At 49.6% G+C, this 18,169-nt stretch overlaps 1 protein-coding gene across 3 annotated transcripts in view; it reads left to right on the forward strand.

The window, feature by feature from the left end:
* The window catches only part of LOC147701168 (peripheral myelin protein 22-like), a 154,556-nt gene that overhangs the window by 123,209 nt on the left and 13,178 nt on the right, over positions 1–18,169 (forward strand). For all 3 annotated transcript variants that reach the window (XM_086929927.1, XM_086929928.1, XM_086929929.1), the window contains 2 exons: positions 2,545–2,694; positions 14,336–14,458. In XM_086929927.1, the coding sequence (XP_086786053.1) occupies positions 2,545–2,694; positions 14,336–14,458 (273 nt within the window). The remainder of the gene's footprint in view (positions 1–2,544; positions 2,695–14,335; positions 14,459–18,169) is intronic.

The following is an 18,169-nucleotide window of genomic DNA, read 5'->3' on the forward strand; positions in this document are numbered from 1 at the left end:
AGAAGGAGTTGTTGTGGCCTGGGCTCACATGACAAAGTCTTGGTGAAGCTGTTGACAATAGCAGAAAAAAGAGCAGAGCAAGAGGAGCGAGATTTCCAGGCCAAAATGTTTGTTGTGGTCGACTGGGAACTGGCAGCCATCAAGCCAAGTTAAGGTTTTTACTTTTGGATGTAAACAGCCATTTAAAATTTGAAAACCTCCAGTGGGGTGCAGCTTCAGGCTGTAGCTGAAGAGGACTCCACGAAGACGGATAGCATTGTTGGGAGATCCCACTGACCATGATTTCCCACTGAATAGAAGAACGTAGCAGGAGCTGCTGCCAAGACAGGCTGACTGGTGATGCACCATGGGCAGATTAGCTGGCATGTAGGCTCTCGGCCTTCCGTAGTTTCTCAGGACAGTTTTTGGTGAAAATCTTTCTAAGTTTAAGTTTTTTAGGGTTTGACAGGAGCAGCACCTTTAACATCACTTCCAAAAGTTCAGGAACTGAAGGCACCACTTGGGGGGCTAGGAGTCGATCCATCAGAGGCCAGATGCAGGGTTCAACGTCAATGTAGTTAATTTTGTCCCTTTTGATCACACAGGAGGGCAGCCAACTAGCTCTTGGAGTCACTTCTGGTGGTCCTAGGTTCAAGGAGATGATCCAGTTCGCCTTCAAGCAGCAAGGCAGGCCTTTAGCAGCAGTAAAGTAGTCTGGTAGCAGCAGCACAATCCTCGGGGGGTTCAGGAAGTCTTTCACAGGGCCAGTAGTTTACTTTAAAGGTGTCCTAAGGGTCCAGTATGTATATCTGATAACACCCTTTGAAGTGGGCGGACTCCCTATGCCACCCCCACATCTGGTTCTGTTAAGTTCTCTCCTTCCCCTGCCAAGGCTCCAAGATGTTTGGGGAGACAAAAGACTAGTTTCTGGTTATTTTGTGTGTGCTGTAGGTAAGCCCTTTGAAGTGTAAGTGGGACAGAGAACAGCTCCACCCCCAGACATCCTGGCAGGATGGTCCCTCCTGCCAACACCTAGTCTCATTTTAGCTCACTGTCTGGGAGTAATACACAGCTCAAGAGCAAATCCATTCATAGTCATGTGACCCAGGACACTGGTAGCAGGCACCAAATGGTTAGGACAAGAACATTTCAACATTCTAAAAGCGGCATTTTAGAATTGTGATTTAGAATCTGCCTTTACAATTAAAGAGGATTTTAAATTACAATTTGAGTGTAAACATGATATCTCTACCTGCTTGTAATCCAAAGTTATCACTTATTAAATGTGATAGGATAACCCAGTGTTATTCAAAGGAAGAGATAGGTCTTACAGTAGTGATTGCTGTGCATTGTGACCCGTGTGTAGGCACCAGCGGCCATTTTGGCTCTTTAACCAAAAACATATCCCAAAATTGCCAGGCATGCGTGAGCAAGAGCAATGATGCTTGTATGTGTGTGCAAATGACAAAATAAAAATTGTTAGAAAAGCTAATATGTCAGCCTTTTTAGAAAAAATTGCCTATTTGCCTTACCAATGCTTGTTTCCATGCTGGCAAGGCAGTGCAAGGAAATGACATTGCCCAATGCGTATTATTCTTTCGAACAAAGCCACATATTTGAAAAGATACTGGCTTAGGTCACTGGTTTTGCATTCCTGACGGCTAGATGTTAATCAACATGTGACTGTGGCTATGGTAGACCTGAACATTTATTATTTGCATGAAGAATCCAGGTCGCCCTGCCTGAGAATGACTGCTGGATTTCAATGTCCTTCTTGGATTAGATTTAAGAATGGTACGTATTGGCTTTGCATGATTAACTAGATTAATTAACATCAAAATGGTTATTCATTATGTATGTATATCTAAAAGATTTATTTGAAGTTGCAAGACATTTCCTTTTATTTATTTATTTTAGTGCTTTTATAGCGCTAACTATCCTGGTGCTTCTGGTGCTTCTGACTGAGAGGGGAACCTTGATGGAGATAGGGTCGGACCAAGTATATAGGAGGCGGAGAGCTAAGATTTTGGAAAGAGCCAGGTTTTCAGGCTCTTACGGAATTCAGTCAGGGTGTCTGCTTGTCTTAGTTTCAGAGGGAGTTCATTCCAGAGGCGGGCACCCACCACGCTGAATGCTAAGAGTTAAACAAATGGCTTTCCTTGTGTGAATTACCCTCATATCTAAACCCATGTGTTTGTCTGCTGCTAAAACATTGAAGTAGCCCTTTGGAGGAGTTAGTGTGTGGTTGGCATAGGAGAAAGACATACCCATGAAGCAATATAGGAGATAATCCAGCTGGCTTCTACCTCAGAAAGGCCGAGATCTGATGTGCTAACCTTTGGAGAAATCTCAAGATAAACAACACAACCTGCTAATGTTACCTTCCCAGCACCACACACACTCTGGGATAACTAGAAGTTATCATGACAAAAACGTTATTTAACATTTGCTGGTACCTTTGGGCCCTTCCTTCTATTTTTCACACATGCGATTGTTCTGAAAATCTGATGTAATGGGGCGATACAGCATCTTTTATAATTGTATTTTTTTTATTATTTTGTGCAGTTTTTCTGAATGTGACCCGAGCCTTCCTCATCATCTCCATTATCTTCCTGGTGCTGGCCGTAAGCCTGCAGTTGTCTGCAATCAAGGGTCACAACTCACTAGGGAAAATGAACATGCAGAAGCAGGCGGGCTCCTGGTCCCTCAATGCAGGTGGAGTATGAAATATATACCTATATCTTTACCCTTACAGGGCCGCATGTTTAATTGTGGACTCGCTTTTTGAGAATATTTGCAGATGCAGAATTGTTGGGGTCAGCAGAATACTGACTACTACACCAACTCCTCCTAAACAACAGAGCCTTGTAGTATTTTGTTCCAGGATCTCCTTGTCCAACTCCAGGCCTTCCCTTTGCTGTCAGTCCCCCATACTGTCCTACTAATGTCAATCAATCAATCAATCAATCAGGAGTTTGTTAAAGCGCGACTACTCACCCGTGAGGGTCTCAAGGCGCTAGGGGTGGGGGCGAGGGGGGGTGCAGGTTCCATTCCATCAAGGAGGGGGTCTGTCGAAGAGCCAGGTTTTGAGGTTTCTTCCGAAGATGGGGAGCGATGTTGTCTGTCTGAGGTGGTTCCACGTCGTTCCATGCTTTGACCACGAGGAAGGAGAAGGAGCGGCCTCCCGATCTGGTCTTTCTGGTGCGAGGGACCACGGCGTAGGAAAGCTGGGCTGATAGTAGGGTCCTTTGGGGTGCGTGGAATTTGAGTCGGCTGTTCAGGTATGCTGGTCCGGTGCCGTGGAGGGCCTTGTGTGCGTGGGTGAGCATCTAATGTGTTCCTCCCCTAAGCTGAGGCTCTGCTATCAGTGCATTATACCACAGTGCTATATTGCTGCATTCTCAGCAAGGCGCTATATCATTGACCATCTCCATTGCTGTTGATTCAAATACTGGACCCAAACCTGGCTCCCCTGCTGCAAATAGGCCCTGACACGTGTAATACCATGATGCAGTCTAGTGGTTGGGGTGGAGCTAAGGGGAGGAACAGGAATGGGAGGAGCCAGGGAAAGACCTCGGGGCAGTTAGTGTAGAGACAGGGTCGAGGTAGGATGTATGAATAAAGGCTCCAAATGTAATGCATCCTGTGTCTGTTATAATTTAGTAGCACGATGCTACGGCTGGCGACCAGGGTGGGATCGGGTGCTCTGTGCACCTGGAATTGATCCTGTGATGCTGTATGACCCTGTTCCCCGGTGGTGCAGATGAGAAGTCTGCCCTTGCACCCACCGCGATTAAAACGAGCGTCGCGGCGAAGACTGAGCCGTCCGAAATACTGTCTGCCTGTCCGAAGCTCCGTGGCTGTGGAGGCTGCATGGAACGTGGCATGCTGTGCGCGAGCGCCAAAAGGAAGCGGCAAGCGCGATAGCACGCGCCAAGAGAACAAGAAGCTCACCCCAGAAGCGTGAGGTCCAGGACGGAGGACGCGACATCGGGAGCCCACCCCGGTCATCCTCGTGCCGTTCACTGCGGTGGTGAAGATAGCAGCAACCTCTGCATCCAAGAAAGAGCCCCTGCACCTGGTGAGTGCTGTGAGTGGGGCCGAGTCATTGAAACCTGGAAGAGAGAGCCAAATATCGCGGAAAACGAGATCTCACAGGGACGGCCATCTTAACCCCTTCACTGCGGCGGCTATTCCGCCGCAGTGTTAAGGGGGTGGGGCGGCCGCGCAGTGGCCGCATGCTGGTGACGGAACCCCTCCGTCACCAGCCTTGGTTGAGCTGTGCTCATGACGGAGCGGTTCCGTCATGGCCCGCCCCGCTCAATAGAACGTTCAGCGCAGGCGCGGAATCTGCGCCGCGCAGGCGTTCCGAGCGGGTCATGATGGAACCGCTCCGTCATCAGCACAGCGCACCCGTAGCTGATGACGGAGCGGTTCCGTCATCAGCGTCCAAGGGGTTAAAGTCAGGCAGCTAGAGACATCCCCATATAAAGACTGTAAGTGGCCATTTGGGAGTCAGGCAACCTCCAGTTTGATGAACAAGCATTGGCAACTGTGAAAAATAAGCATTGGCAACTGTAATGAAACAAGAATTGGTAAATGTAAAAAACAAGCACTGGTAAAGACAAGAAGAGAAATAGTACAACAAGCGCTGGCAGATGCAAGAGACCAAGCATTGGTACATGTGAAGCAACAAGCATTGGCAAATGTAAAAGACCAAACACTGGTAAATTTAAGGGACAAGCATTGGTAAATACAAAGGAACAAGCATTGGTAAAGGTAAACTAACAAGCACTAGCAAATGTAAAAGAGCACGCACTAGCGAAGGTAAAGGAACAAGCACAGACAAATGCAAGAGATAAATAGAAGCAACAAGTGGATACAAATAAGCACGAGCAAATGCGAGAGGGGCACAAACACAAACAAGCATTGACACAAGCAACGAAAAGTCAGATGAAACCAAAGTGACTATAGTAACAAGCACTGGCAAAGGCAAGATTTACCACGCACCAAGCGCAAGCAAATATCAGAAACAAGCAAAGATCGCACTGAAGATATACAAGCACTATAACAAGCAACAAAGTTAAAGGAACAAAAGTGTCGATAAACACAACAAGCACTGGCAAGTGAAAGAGATACACTGGAAACAAGCACAAGCAAACACACGCTTTAAGTATAAGTAAGCCAGAGCGAATGCAAACCTCGATGTAAGCAAGCACGAGCCCGCACAAATCTCGAATGCGACAAACACAAGCAAATGCAAATCCACGACACCCCAAGCACGAACCAATACAAACCCGAACATACCAAGCACAGACGAATATAGATCCCGAATGTAACAAGCACGAGAAAAAGGCAAGTACCAAAGTAAACGTTCAGCACCAGTCCAGAAAGAGACGAACGGACATGATGTCAAATTTGCCATGCCTCATCGCGGAAGAGCCACAAACAAACTGCAGCGAGCATGCAACTCTAAAAGAAGCGGGAATGCGCTGAGCCACGAGTCACGCACAGTGTAGCTGAGGGGTGGCCATTGTAAACTCAAGAAATCCAAGTCTCACTCATGGAAGCATACTGAGATATTTGCGAAGCTTACCAACCTCAAAGGAAATGACCAGATCAAGATTCTCGGCCAAAGAGAGTCCGCAAAGAAGACGGGTACCAAAGTGAACAGTCCTGTGACTGTATCAGATCATGGTGGTGGGAAAAGCAACACAACGGTCCAATCCCTGCATTGAAGTGCCGCCCCCAGTGACACAGACTGACAGTCAGATTTTGGGTCCCAAATGGAACCGGTGGCTGGAATCACTGGACGTTTTTCTTGATGCAATTGGTGAACGAAGAGATTTAAAATGCCTGAAACTACTCCTCCAGCTGATGGGTCATGAGGGCCGACGCTTAGTCAGAACATTTTCTGAAAGGACACAGAGACCTATGAAAGACTACAAGAGAAGCTACGTGCCCATTTCAACGCACAGGCAGACGTGGATCATGATCGCATCGCCTTCCACACAGCACGGCAGGAACCAGGAGAACCATTGCCAGAATTCATCACCCGGTTGCAAAGTCTGGTACATTTACAAGTGAGGAAGCAGTCCGGCTCCGGATAATCGAAGGCTGTTCAAGTTCCAACATGAAGCACAAGATCCTTCGAGGGCATTGGTCGCTAAAGGAAATCCTCAGGAAGGCCAAAGTCGGAGAGCGAATCAAAGCAAGGGAAATATCAAACAAACTACACAACAAAACCAGAAACAGGGAGGGTGAAGGCAGACCAGAGTCAAGACAACAGGAGAGACAAAGTGACATGAAAAACTCTGAGTCAACAACACAAACAAGACAACGGGAGAGACAAAGTGACATGAAATACTCTAAGTCAACAACACAAAAGACCGAGATGATCCTGGATTGCGATAGCTCCATTGATACAACCTCAAGGAGTTATTCATCCTCAAGGAGTCATTCAACGTATGGTGCAAACGCTTCTGAAGCAGATGAAGTGTCAAAGGGGACAGATCGCACCAATGGACCAGATGACAGCCTGCCCAACAAATGCGCAAGAAAGGCAAACCATAGAAGACGGGACCAGTCACGTCAACACTGGAAATCGGTGCATGACCACACCCGAGCACCTCACTGACCGTCCTGACCTGATCAGATCCAATCGCTCCACCTCGCTCCTGAGCCGCCTGGTGTTCGTGGCTGCCTGGTGTCCACATTGCTCCCTCCTGGACTGGCTGGTATCGTTGTGCTCATTGCTGCGGCTGCCATTGCTATTAAGCTGCTTTGATTTGCCCATCTCATCATTTATATTGTGCTCATTGCTGCGCCTGCCATTGCTATCAAGTTGTTTTGATCTGCCCATTTCATTTAATAATACTGCTCCGCTTTGCCTGGTATTGCCGCTTTTCCAGATTGTGCCCCCCGACCCCGGCCTGAATTGTTATCGTGACATTTGTTGTGCCTCTCCTGCTCCCCCACGACCCCTCCCCCGCAGCCCTCCGGCATCCCCAGACCTCCCAACCCCACTCCCGCCCCCCAGCTGCTCCTCCCTCCCACAGAAAGACATAAGGATTGGAACGTGCAGTAAGGAGCTGTGACCGTCCTGACCTGATCAGAACTGGTCGCTCCACCTCGCTCCTGAGCCGCCTGGTGTTCGTGGCTGCCTGGTGTCCACATTGCTCCCTCCTGGACTGGCTGGTATCGTTGTGCTCATTGCTGCGCCTGCCATTGCTGTTAAGCTGCTTTGATTTGCCCATCTCATCATTTATATTGTGCTCATTGCTGCACCTGCCATTGCTATCAAGTTCTTTTGATCTGCCCATTTCATTTAATAATACTGCTCCGCTTTGCCTGGTATCGCCGCTTTTGCCAGATTGTGCCCCCGACCCCGTCCTGCATTGTTATTGTGCCATTTGCTGTGCCTCTCCTGCTCTCGCACGGCCCCTCCCCCGCAACCCTCCGGCATCCCCAGACCTCGCAACCCCGCTCCCGCCTCCCAGCTGCTCCTCCCTCACTCCGCCCCTCCACGATCCATTTATGACAGATGCCTTTACGCGCAGCGTTCACGCGCAGTGGGTGCGCAATATGGGGGTATGGCACTGGGCGCGCCTGTCCGCCCCTGGACAGCGCACAGTGCCATACCCCCTGGCCCCCGCCAAATGAACTCCACCCGCTTAACATACGACGCCGCAACCCTCTATGCTCTCAACACCGACCGACTCCACAACTGTCAGCAAACCGCCCCAGGACGCACCCATGGACCCTTCACCTTTCAATCCTGCAAGTTTTGCTGCATCAAGACCTACACTACGCCCACTAACGCCAAACAGAGCCCCGACAATAACCACCTGAAATGCATCCTGCTCAACACCCGCTCGGTCCACAGACACGCCATTGAACTATGGAACCTACTGGACACCACAACACCAGACGTCGCCTTTCTTACAGAAACCTGGAGGAACACCGCATCAGCGCCCGACATCGCCATAGCCATCCCGGACGGCTACAAGATCATCCGAAAGGACCGCATCAACTAAACAGGAGGAGGCATCGCCATCGTCCACAAGAACACCATCTGTATCACAACCAGCTCCGATGACACCTTCACCGCCGCCGAACACCTCCACTTCCAAATACACACCGACCCCAAGACCACACTAAGAGGCACCCTCATCTACAGACCACCAGGACCCCGCACACAATTCAGCGAAGTGATCACTGACTTTATCAGCCCACACGCCCTCCCCTCTGAGGACTACATTCTCCTAGGGGACCTCAACTTCCACCTGGAAAAGAATAACGACAGCAACACCACCACTCTGCTGGACAACCTCTCCAATCTGGGACTCAAACAACTGGTAAACACCCCCACCCACCACGCCGGACACACGCTCGACCCAATCTTCTCCTCCAGCAAGCACATCTCCTTCATTCACGCCACAGCACTCCACTGGACAGACCACAGCTGCATCCAATTCAACTTCAGAAAAACCACAACCCACCACCACCCACAACAAGTCCCACGCAGAAACTGGAACAAAATTACCACCGAGCAGCTCACCACATCGCTACACCTAAACCCTCCCGCCAAACCATCGGACCCAAACCAAGCAGCCATCAATCTCGCACAATGGATCACCCACTGCGCCGACGAATTAGCACCCTTGAAAAACCATCACAGCAAACCAGGTAGCAAAAAAGCCTCCTGGTTCAATGACGACCTCAAGAAATCCAAAAAGAACTGCAGCACCCTCGTGAAAGCCTGGTGAAAAAACCCAACCACAGACAACATGACCGCCCTCAAGGACGCCACCCGCAAACACCACCAGCTGATCCGATCCACCAAGAAATTAGCATTCAAGGATCGAATCGACAACAACGCCCACAACAGCAAGGAACTCTTCAGCATCGTCAGAGAGCTAACCAATCCCAGCGCCGGCTCTGACATCACTCCCTCTCAAGACCTCTGCAACTCTCTAGCCTCATTCTTCCACAGCAAAATCGCTGACATACATAACAGCTTTGGCGACCAGTCCACCACCCTCACCACCACCGAACTGAAGCCCCCACCCACCACCCTTGACGCCTGGGACCCAATCAGTACCGAAGACACCATCCGCTTGATGAACTCCATTCACTCTGGATCACCAACCGACCCATGCCCCCACCACATCTTCAACAAGGCAGAGTCCATCATCGCACCCCATCTCTGGGATATCATCAACTGCTCCCTCAACACCACTATCTTCCCAGAAAGCTGGAAACATGCCGAACTCAGTGCCCTACTGAAGAAACCCACAGCAGACCCGACTGAACTTAAGAACTACCGCCCCATCTCGCTCCTCCCTTTCCCTGCCAAGGTCATAGAGAAGACCGTCGACAATCAGCTCGCAGCCTTCCTCGAATCTAACGGCTCCCTCGACCTCTCACAGTCCGGCTTCCGAGCCAAACACAGCACCAAGACCGCCCTCATCGCAGCCACAGACGACATCCGAACACTTCTCGACAACGGGGAAACAGCTGCCCGGAAACAGCTGCCCTCATCCTCCTGGACCTCTCCGCAGCGTTTGACACGGTCTGTCATAGCACCCTTGTACAACGCCTCAAAAACGTCGGGATACAAGGAAAAGCACTGGACTGGATCATCTCGTTTCTCGCCGGAAGAACCCAGAGAGTACGCCTCCCCCCTTTCAGGTCGGAGGCCACCGAAGTCATATGCAGCGTACCACAAGGATCATCGCTCAGACCCACCCTCTTCAACGTCTACATGAGCCCCCTCGCATCCATCGCACGCCAACACAACCTCAACATCATCACCTACGCCGACGACACCCAGCTGATCCTCTACCTCACCAAAGACCCAAACACCGCTAAAACTAACCTAGACAAAGGGATGAAAGACGTTGCCGAGTGGATGAAGAACAGCCGCTTAAAACTGAATTCTGATAAGACGGAAGTCCTCATCCTAGGATCATCACCATCCGCATGGGACGACTCATGGTGGCCACCGGCCCTGGTCAGCGCACCCAAACCAACAGACCATGCTCGCAACCTGGGATTCATTCTAGACTCCTTCCTCTCGATGACCAGACAAGTAAACGCTGTCTCATCATCATGCTTTAACATCTTACGTATGCTCAGAAAGATCTTCCGTTGGATCCCCACCGAAACAAGAAAGACGGTCACCCAAGCACTTGTAACAAGCCGACTGGACTATGGAAACACCCTCTACGCCGGAACCACAGCCAAATTACAGAATAAACTCCAACGCATTCAGAACGCCTCCGCCCGACTTATCCTAGACATACCCCGTCACAACCACATATCCGGTCACCTAGGAGACCTTCACTGGCTCCCAGTCAACAAGATAATAACGTTCCGTCTCCTCACCCACGCACACAAAGCCCTATACGACCTGGGACCCAAATACCTCAACACGCGCCTGACCTTTTACACCCCCACCCGCCAACTTCAATCGTCCAATCAAGCCCTCACCGCGATGCCACGCATCTGAAGAGCCACCATGGGAGGAAGATCCTTCTCCTACTTAGCGGCCAAAACCTGGAACTCTCTCCCCACCCACCTCCGCCTTACACAGAACCACCTCTCCTTCAGAAAACAACTCAAAACTTGGCTATTTGATAAGTAACGAACCCCCCCTCAAGCGCCTTGAGACCCTCTGGGTGAGTAGTGCGCTAAACACATTTTTTGACTTGACTTGACACTGCTGGCCAAATTCCGGAGATGAAGCATCAAGCAGGAGAACACATTACACATCACACATCACAAATGCCAGTGCACAAAACAAACGGAAAGAAGAAGCAAACCGCATAAGACGGACTGATCCACTCAGACACCAGAAAGGGGAAGACAGGCGCATCTACGACATCCGAGACAATGAAGAAACTGAGAGAAGGCCATTATCATCATACGAAAGAGGCGGAGACAAAGTACCCTGGGATCAGACACAAGAAATAAACATGTGGTTATCAAACAACCTCGCCATCAAAATGACAATGAAGACATGTCGAGAAAGTTACCCGGAGAAATATCCCAAAGATAACTCTGACTTGAGGAGCAGCTCGTCACGGCCTACCTGTTTCAGAAATCTACCATTCAAGACACATTCAAAGGAACGTTCTCAAAGGACATCAACAAAAGACTCCTCCGATTCAGAAAGCATGTCAGTCTGATCCCTCGGGTCATCCGAGTCATGGTCCCGACAATGGCCATGGCATCAACCACCCGAACACACCACAGAACCACAGGACATCCAGAGCGACATATCTCACACCAATGTCTCTGAATACTGAATCGCCCCACAAGACAACATGTCATGTCAGTCGCAGGTATATCAAGGCATCAATAATATACCGTCACCCCTAAAGGCGTCAGCGAGGCTGACTCAAAGGGCCTACAGAAGGAAAACAGATATAGGGGCATTACCAACTGGATGGGAAAGGACTATCCAGTCCCTCTGCAAGGAAGGCCGGATGTGGTGACAGCGACAGATCATCATCAGATGAGAGAGAAACAGACACATGTCCAGATAGTCAAAGGGTTCACCAGTCTCAAACGCGAGTGGGAATGGGCAAGACAACCAGAGGCAGCAAATGAGTCCCCTAACCAAATTAGGATGACCCTGTCAGATAGTGCCCTACCGCAGGCATGCATGACTCTGAACAGGAGGACAGTGTTGCCCTCGACCGGACAAGACAAAAGGAAGTAGAATTGTATGTGGGTGCTCGGAAGAGAACCAGAACAACATCCACTCGCGGAGGAAATCGAGCGTCAATCGAACAAGAGCCACAAAGGAAGACGGAGTGCTGCCATCAAGCTGAGCCCTTCACAATCACCTTCCAAGGGGCAATCATGGTCGCCTCAGAAACTGAAGATGAGTGGATAACCCAGAAGCTCATAGGAAACCGCCACAAACCTAGGAACAAGAAGATCACAGGAGACATTTCGCAATTTCAAAGATGCACTCCTGTATTCAAGGATGATCTTGTCAAGGCAACAGAAAGCCACACCAAGGAAATGGAGACGAGTCTCCAGAGCCTAAACAGGCGGCCTGCAGACCCGTGTGGCTGATTAAGGAACTATAAACATGTTGGGCGCTAAGTTTATTTTGTTAACAAGGGGGGAGATGTAATACCGTGATGCAGTCTAGTGGTTGGGGTGGAGCTAAGGGGAGGAACAGGAACGGGAGGAGCCAGGGACGCTGCACCACTGTTGCAGGAATGTGCTTTTGCACACGGCACCACTCCCACCCACAGTCTGACAAGTATCACTCCCTTTCAGTAATGCAGGAATGAGACACACTTGCGCAGAACACTTTACAGTGCTTAGAAAGGACTAAAGAAGGCACACCTCTTTCACACAAACCCTGAAACGTCTTTGGTTGAATACTGAACATTTGCATATAATGGACCATGGGGTGGAACAAATGGCTGTGAGTTTATTTAAAGTCACTGCGGTGTACTGATATAAGTTTTGGTGGTTTATTTATTTTCTGTGTTATTATGGGGGTGAAGCTGATGTACGACCTCAATAAGTGCTGTACAGTGTAACCTGAAAAGAAAATAGATAGTGTGATAAGACTATTATCTCTCAGACTGAAAAAAACAAAGGCTTTCTTTGGGGGAATGAACCCAAATCACATCAACATTTGTGTATTAATAATGCTAACTTCACAGAAGGTGTTGGTCTAGGTAAAGTAAGGTTTAAGACAGAGCTAATGGGAACAGGTATATCAGCTCATGATGCAACTTGAAACCTGGACCCCAATCCCAGAGCCCCACCTTTTCTGCATTGTATGATGATGTTATTCTAGTAACAATAATAGAGTGCAGACAACAAGGAGTCTCCAGGGGGAGTGAACCCAGGATGATGTGAAGATAGTTGGCAGATGCTTCTGGGAGAGTGCCCCAGCAGACTGGATCCAGAAGGCTTGTCTGACAATATTTGAAGGAGGGCTGGATAAGATGGTTCCCACATACATGTCGCAGTGTGTGTTTGTGAAGCCAAGCATTGCAAAGGCAGTATGTCTTGCTTATAAATGAAAGCTTTTCAGTCATTGGTGGGTTTATTCATGCAGTAAGTTATCAAACACGCATTCTGTCATTCATCCTTACACCTGTGTATCTACTCATCCTCCCACATACTTATTCTCGCATTCACCCACTTTCGCAATCTCAGGACAAAACACACAAACTCAACAGCACACGCTTTTTTAAACTGCTGCCTAAACACCCAGAGACATCATAATACATTGAATGTCCCAAACAGACACAAACACTCTGAGTCACGATAACACACAACACAACTGTACCTGATATCTGACTCCACGACCTCTCACAGCAAAAGCAGAAGTGGGCCAACCAAGCCCAGGGTGTAAGCATTACTTTTGTGTGTTGATTTATGATGATTGTCAGGTGTGTGTTATTTTCCTCAGATTTAACTGTCAGAGATCTCTGCCCATGTGATTTAGAACTATACTTGGCCAATTTACACCTAGAAATGCCAGTAGTCCTGCTAGCCGTAACTCCACAGACTTATTTATTCTAACCACGTTTCATATGAGAGTCGGGTATGTGGGTCGACTAATATGCATTCACGTCCCCTTCTCTTTGAATTCAGTCTAGGCTGAGGTTTAAGCCAAGGCAGGTGTACACATCTACATGTGCAAAAGTAACCTTAGCTAGAGTTACCTGTTTCAGTTGCTTCCACAGACTTCTTCCCGTTAAATAACCTGTGCATGTAGTACCTGGAAGTGTCTTCAAGAAGCTCATCAGTTACAGAGACAACCCACAATACTCTGACCCCTCAGTAGCATGGATGAGGAACATAGCCAAACCATGTCACTATGTGGAGGAAAACATGGTGGCCATCTTGTGGCTTCTATGCTCATCTCCAAGGCTCTATGTGTAAATCTATGTTTATCTTCAACATATTTAAACCTATTATATTGCTGTAAAAATATATTGTGTGATAGGACAGCCCAGCACTGGTGGATGTCTCTCCTTCTATTGGCTCAAATTATCTGTGTAGTTGCTGTGAATTCAAGAGCCTGTGCAGGTTAGCAGACTGTTCTTTGGTGTATGAAGTGTGTTCTTGACTAGTGACCTCTGTAAAGTCATTTGCATTCACCAATCGGTCAATCAGTCAGGTTACTTGTATAGCACGACTACCCACCCGTATGGGTCTCAAGGCGCTCTGGATGGGGGGACAGCTGGTCCGCCAGAGGCGCGGTGGGTCAGTCAAAGTACCAGGAGTAAAATGTGCTTGCGGGCTCTTCTGATACCACCCACATGGGCAGAAAAGATTGACTTCTGATCAGATCCCTTTTCTCCATCAGGTGTGTTTACTGTCATCGGCATGTCTGTGTTCACCGGGACGTCTGGCATCGATCCTCAAACGGATTACTACTCATGGTCCTATGCATTGGGCTGGGTCTCAGCAGCCGTAAGCCTCGTGGCAGGTGAGTCTTCAACCTTAATTCTGCTATGGCCTGGGGTGGATAAAGAAGGGGCTGATATTCAGTGAAGGCCTTTGCTTTATTCAGACTTTAACAAGCGCCTGAGAAAAACAAATATTGTGTTCTGTGTAAAGCTCCCCCATTTGACTGCGACCAATAACCTGTTCTCCCCATCCCTTTTCACTTAGAGTTTTTCACCACGTTAGGTTATGGTCACTTCACTGAGGCTCACCAAATCACATATGAATTGTTTAAAATGTAAATACTTTGTACATTAGGAAAAAGTGTTTGTGGTAATTATTGGGACTACTAAATTAAACCTTACTCACTTCGGCTGAAGTGAGCACTACTCTGATAGTTTGTCGTCTGGTATTTTTAATTAAAAAAAACTTGTGAAATATATTTAAAAAAATGTGGAATATTGCCTTGACCCCAGTTAAATAAGGTCTCATTTTGACTGCTTGTGTCTTTTGATTAATTCAAGCAAGTTATACTTTCTTGCTGAAGTTTTATCTTTTTGATAAATTAGTTGCTTGTGAGCAGTGGTCCTTGCTTCTTTGCTTAATTCAGGGCAGTTCCTCTGATACCCAGTAGAGCAACAGAATGAGTACTTTGACCTTGATGAGTTGGGATTGTTTGAGAGAATATAACTGACTGTCACTATCTATGTGCGGGTGGGTGAGTGAGTACATGGAACTGAATTTGTTGGTGTATTTCAGTGAGTCAGTTTGTGGATTACTTTGCACACTTCATCAATCAATCAATCAATCACAACACTTATATAGCGCGCTACTCACCCGGGAGGGTCTCAAGGCGCTTGGGGGAGGGGGGGCCGCTACTGCTCGAACAGCCAGGTCTTGAGTTGTCTCCTGAAGGCGAGGTGGTCCTGGGTCAGCCGAAGGTGGGTGGGGAGGGAGTTCCATGTTTTGGCCACCAGGTAGGAGAAGGATCTGCCTCCGGCGGTGGCTCTTCGGATGCGTGGTACGGCGGCGAGGGTAAGGCTAGCGGAGCGTAGCTGGCGGGTGGGTGTGTGGAAGGTCAGGCGGTCGTTGAGGTACTTGGGGCCCAGGTTGTGGAGAGACTTGTGTGCGTGGGTGAGGAGCCTGAACGTGATCCTCTTGTTGACGGGGAGCCAGTGTAGGTTTCTCAGGTGGCCGGAGATGTGGCTGCGTCGAGGGATGTCTAGGATGAGTCGGGCAGAGGCGTTCTGGATGCGTTGTAGTCTTTTCTGTAGCTTGGCTGTGGTTCCAGCGTAGAGGGTGTTTCCATAGTCCAGCCGGCTTGTGACGAGGGCCTGGGTGACCGTCTTCCTGGTTTCGGTCGGGATCCATCGGAAGATCTTGCGGAGCATGCGGAGGGTGTGGAAGCATGAAGAGGAGACGGCGTTGACTTGTCTGGTCATCGAGAGGGAGGAGTCCAGGATGAAGCCCAGGTTGCGTGCGTGGTCTGTCGACTTGGGGGCGGTGCCCAGTGCTGGGGGCCACCAGGAGTCGTCCCAGGCGGTGGGTGAAGGCCCAAGGATGAGGACTTCCGTCTTGTCTGAGTTCAGTTTCAAGCGGCTGTTCTTCATCCACTCGGCGACGTCTTTCATCCCTTCGTGGAGGCTGGTCCTGGTGGTGTCAGGGTCTCTGGTGAGGGAGAGGATGAGCTGGGTGTCATCGGCGTAGGAGATGATGTTGAGGTTGTGTTGGCGTGCGATGGCTGCGAGAGGTCTCATGTAGACGTTGAAGAGGGTGGGGCTGAGTGATGATCCTTGCGGGACGCCGCAGATGACTTTAGTGGCCGCGGAGCGAAACAGGGGGAGGCGGACTCTCTGTGTTCTTCCAGCGAGGAACGAGATGATCCACTTCAATGCCTTCTCTTGGATGACGGTGTTGCTGAGGCGTTGGACTAGGGTGCGGTGGCAGACAGTGTCGAACGCGGCGGAGAGGTCCAGGAAGATGAGTGTCGCTGTTTCCCCGTTGTCGAGAAGGGCTCGGATGTCGTCGGTGGCTGCGATGAGGGCGGTCTCGGTGCTGTGGTTGGCTCTGAAACCGGACTGCGAGGGGTCGAGGGATCCGTTCGTCTCAAGGAAGGCGGCAAGCTGTCTGTTGGTGATCTTCTCGAGGACTTTGGCAGGAAAAGGGAGGAGCGAGATGGGGCAGAAGTTCTTGAGGTCGGTGGGGTCCGCTGTTGGTTTCTTCAGTAGGGCGCTGAGTAGGTATGGGCGAATTTTGCGAATCTTGCGTTCGCGAATTTTGCGGATTTGCGAACTCGCAATCCGCAAAATTCGCGAATTCTCACGAATATGCAGATTTTTTTTTTTAATGTTCGCACGGGTTTCTGCAAGTTCGCGAGGGTTTTGTACAATTTCGCAAATTGCGAAATTGTACAAAACGCGTGCGAACTTGCAGCAACCCGTGCGAACACAATTATATGAAGAGAAAGAAGCTCCTGGTCACAGGAACAGCACGGGGATTGCGCTCATGAAAGTCAAGGATGCAAAGGCCTCTACCCAGCATCACAGCTGATTTTCCACAGTAGATTTGGGAAGAGGCACACCTGTCCCGCCTCGAAGACGCTCATGATTGTTTTTGGGCTAATGAATGAGTCACTGATTTTGAGCATCAACTAGTTCGAGCGACCATGCAAAGGCCACCCTCTACCCAGCATCACAGCTGATTTTCCACGGTAGATTTGGGAAGAGGCACACCTGTTCAGCCTCGAAGACGCTCATGATTGTTTTTGGGCTAATGAATGAGTCACTGAATTTGAGCATCAACTAGTTCGAGTGACCATGTGTGTGTTACTATGCAATCGCCCTGAAGGGCGCAGGGGTCCCTTGAGTGACCTGTGTAAGGCTGTGCCTGTAACTATTTTACAATGGCGCCAGCAAGCTGCCAGCGCCGTTGTAAAATAGTTACAAAGTTAGCTTGCACAGGAAGCACTTAGATAAAATAAAGCAGCACCTGCTTCGTTGGTTCCTGTGCAAGCTAACTTTGTAACTATTTTACAACGGCGCTGGCAGCTTGCTGGCGCCATTGTAAAATAGTTGCATGAGTGGGGGTTCAACTTTTGAAACCGTTACGCTCGCGGATTTTTTTGCGGATTTTGCGGGAAATCCGCAAAATTCGCGGATTGCGGATTTCCCATAAATCCGCAAAATCCGCGAGCGTAACGGATTTCCCGCTCATGCTTAGCGCTGAGCTCGACATGATTCCAGCTCTCCGGGAAGGTGGCGGTGTCGAAGGAGGTGTTGATGACGTCTCGGAGTTGGGGTGCGATGGTGTAGTCGGCCTTGTTGAAGACGTGGTGGGGGCAGGGGTCAGTCGGAGATCCGGAGTGGATGGTGTTCATCGTGCGGGCTGTGTCTTCGGTGGTCACTGCTGTCCAGGTGTGGAGGGTGGCAGTGGGGTGCGTTGGTTCGACGGTTGGGTGCGAGGAAGGTGTGCCGAAGCTGTTGTGGATGTTGGCAATCTTGCGGTGGAAGAACGAGGCGAGGGAGTCGCAGAGATCTTGTGAGGGGGTGATGTCGTTGTTGCCGGTGCTGGGGTTGGAGAACTCCTTGACGATGCTGAAGAGTTCCTTGCTGTTGTGGGCGTTGTTGTCCAGTCGATCCTTCAGTGATTTCTTCTTGGTGGTGCGGATGAGCTTGTGGTGCTTGCGGGTCGCGTGTTTGAGGGCGGTCATGTTGTCAGCGGTCCGGTCGAGGAGCCAGGCTTTCTCGAGGGTGCG

Source organism: Lissotriton vulgaris, chromosome 7 (assembly GCF_964263255.1).
Source record: "Lissotriton vulgaris chromosome 7, aLisVul1.2, whole genome shotgun sequence".
Taxonomy (NCBI): Eukaryota; Metazoa; Chordata; class Amphibia; order Caudata; family Salamandridae; genus Lissotriton; species Lissotriton vulgaris.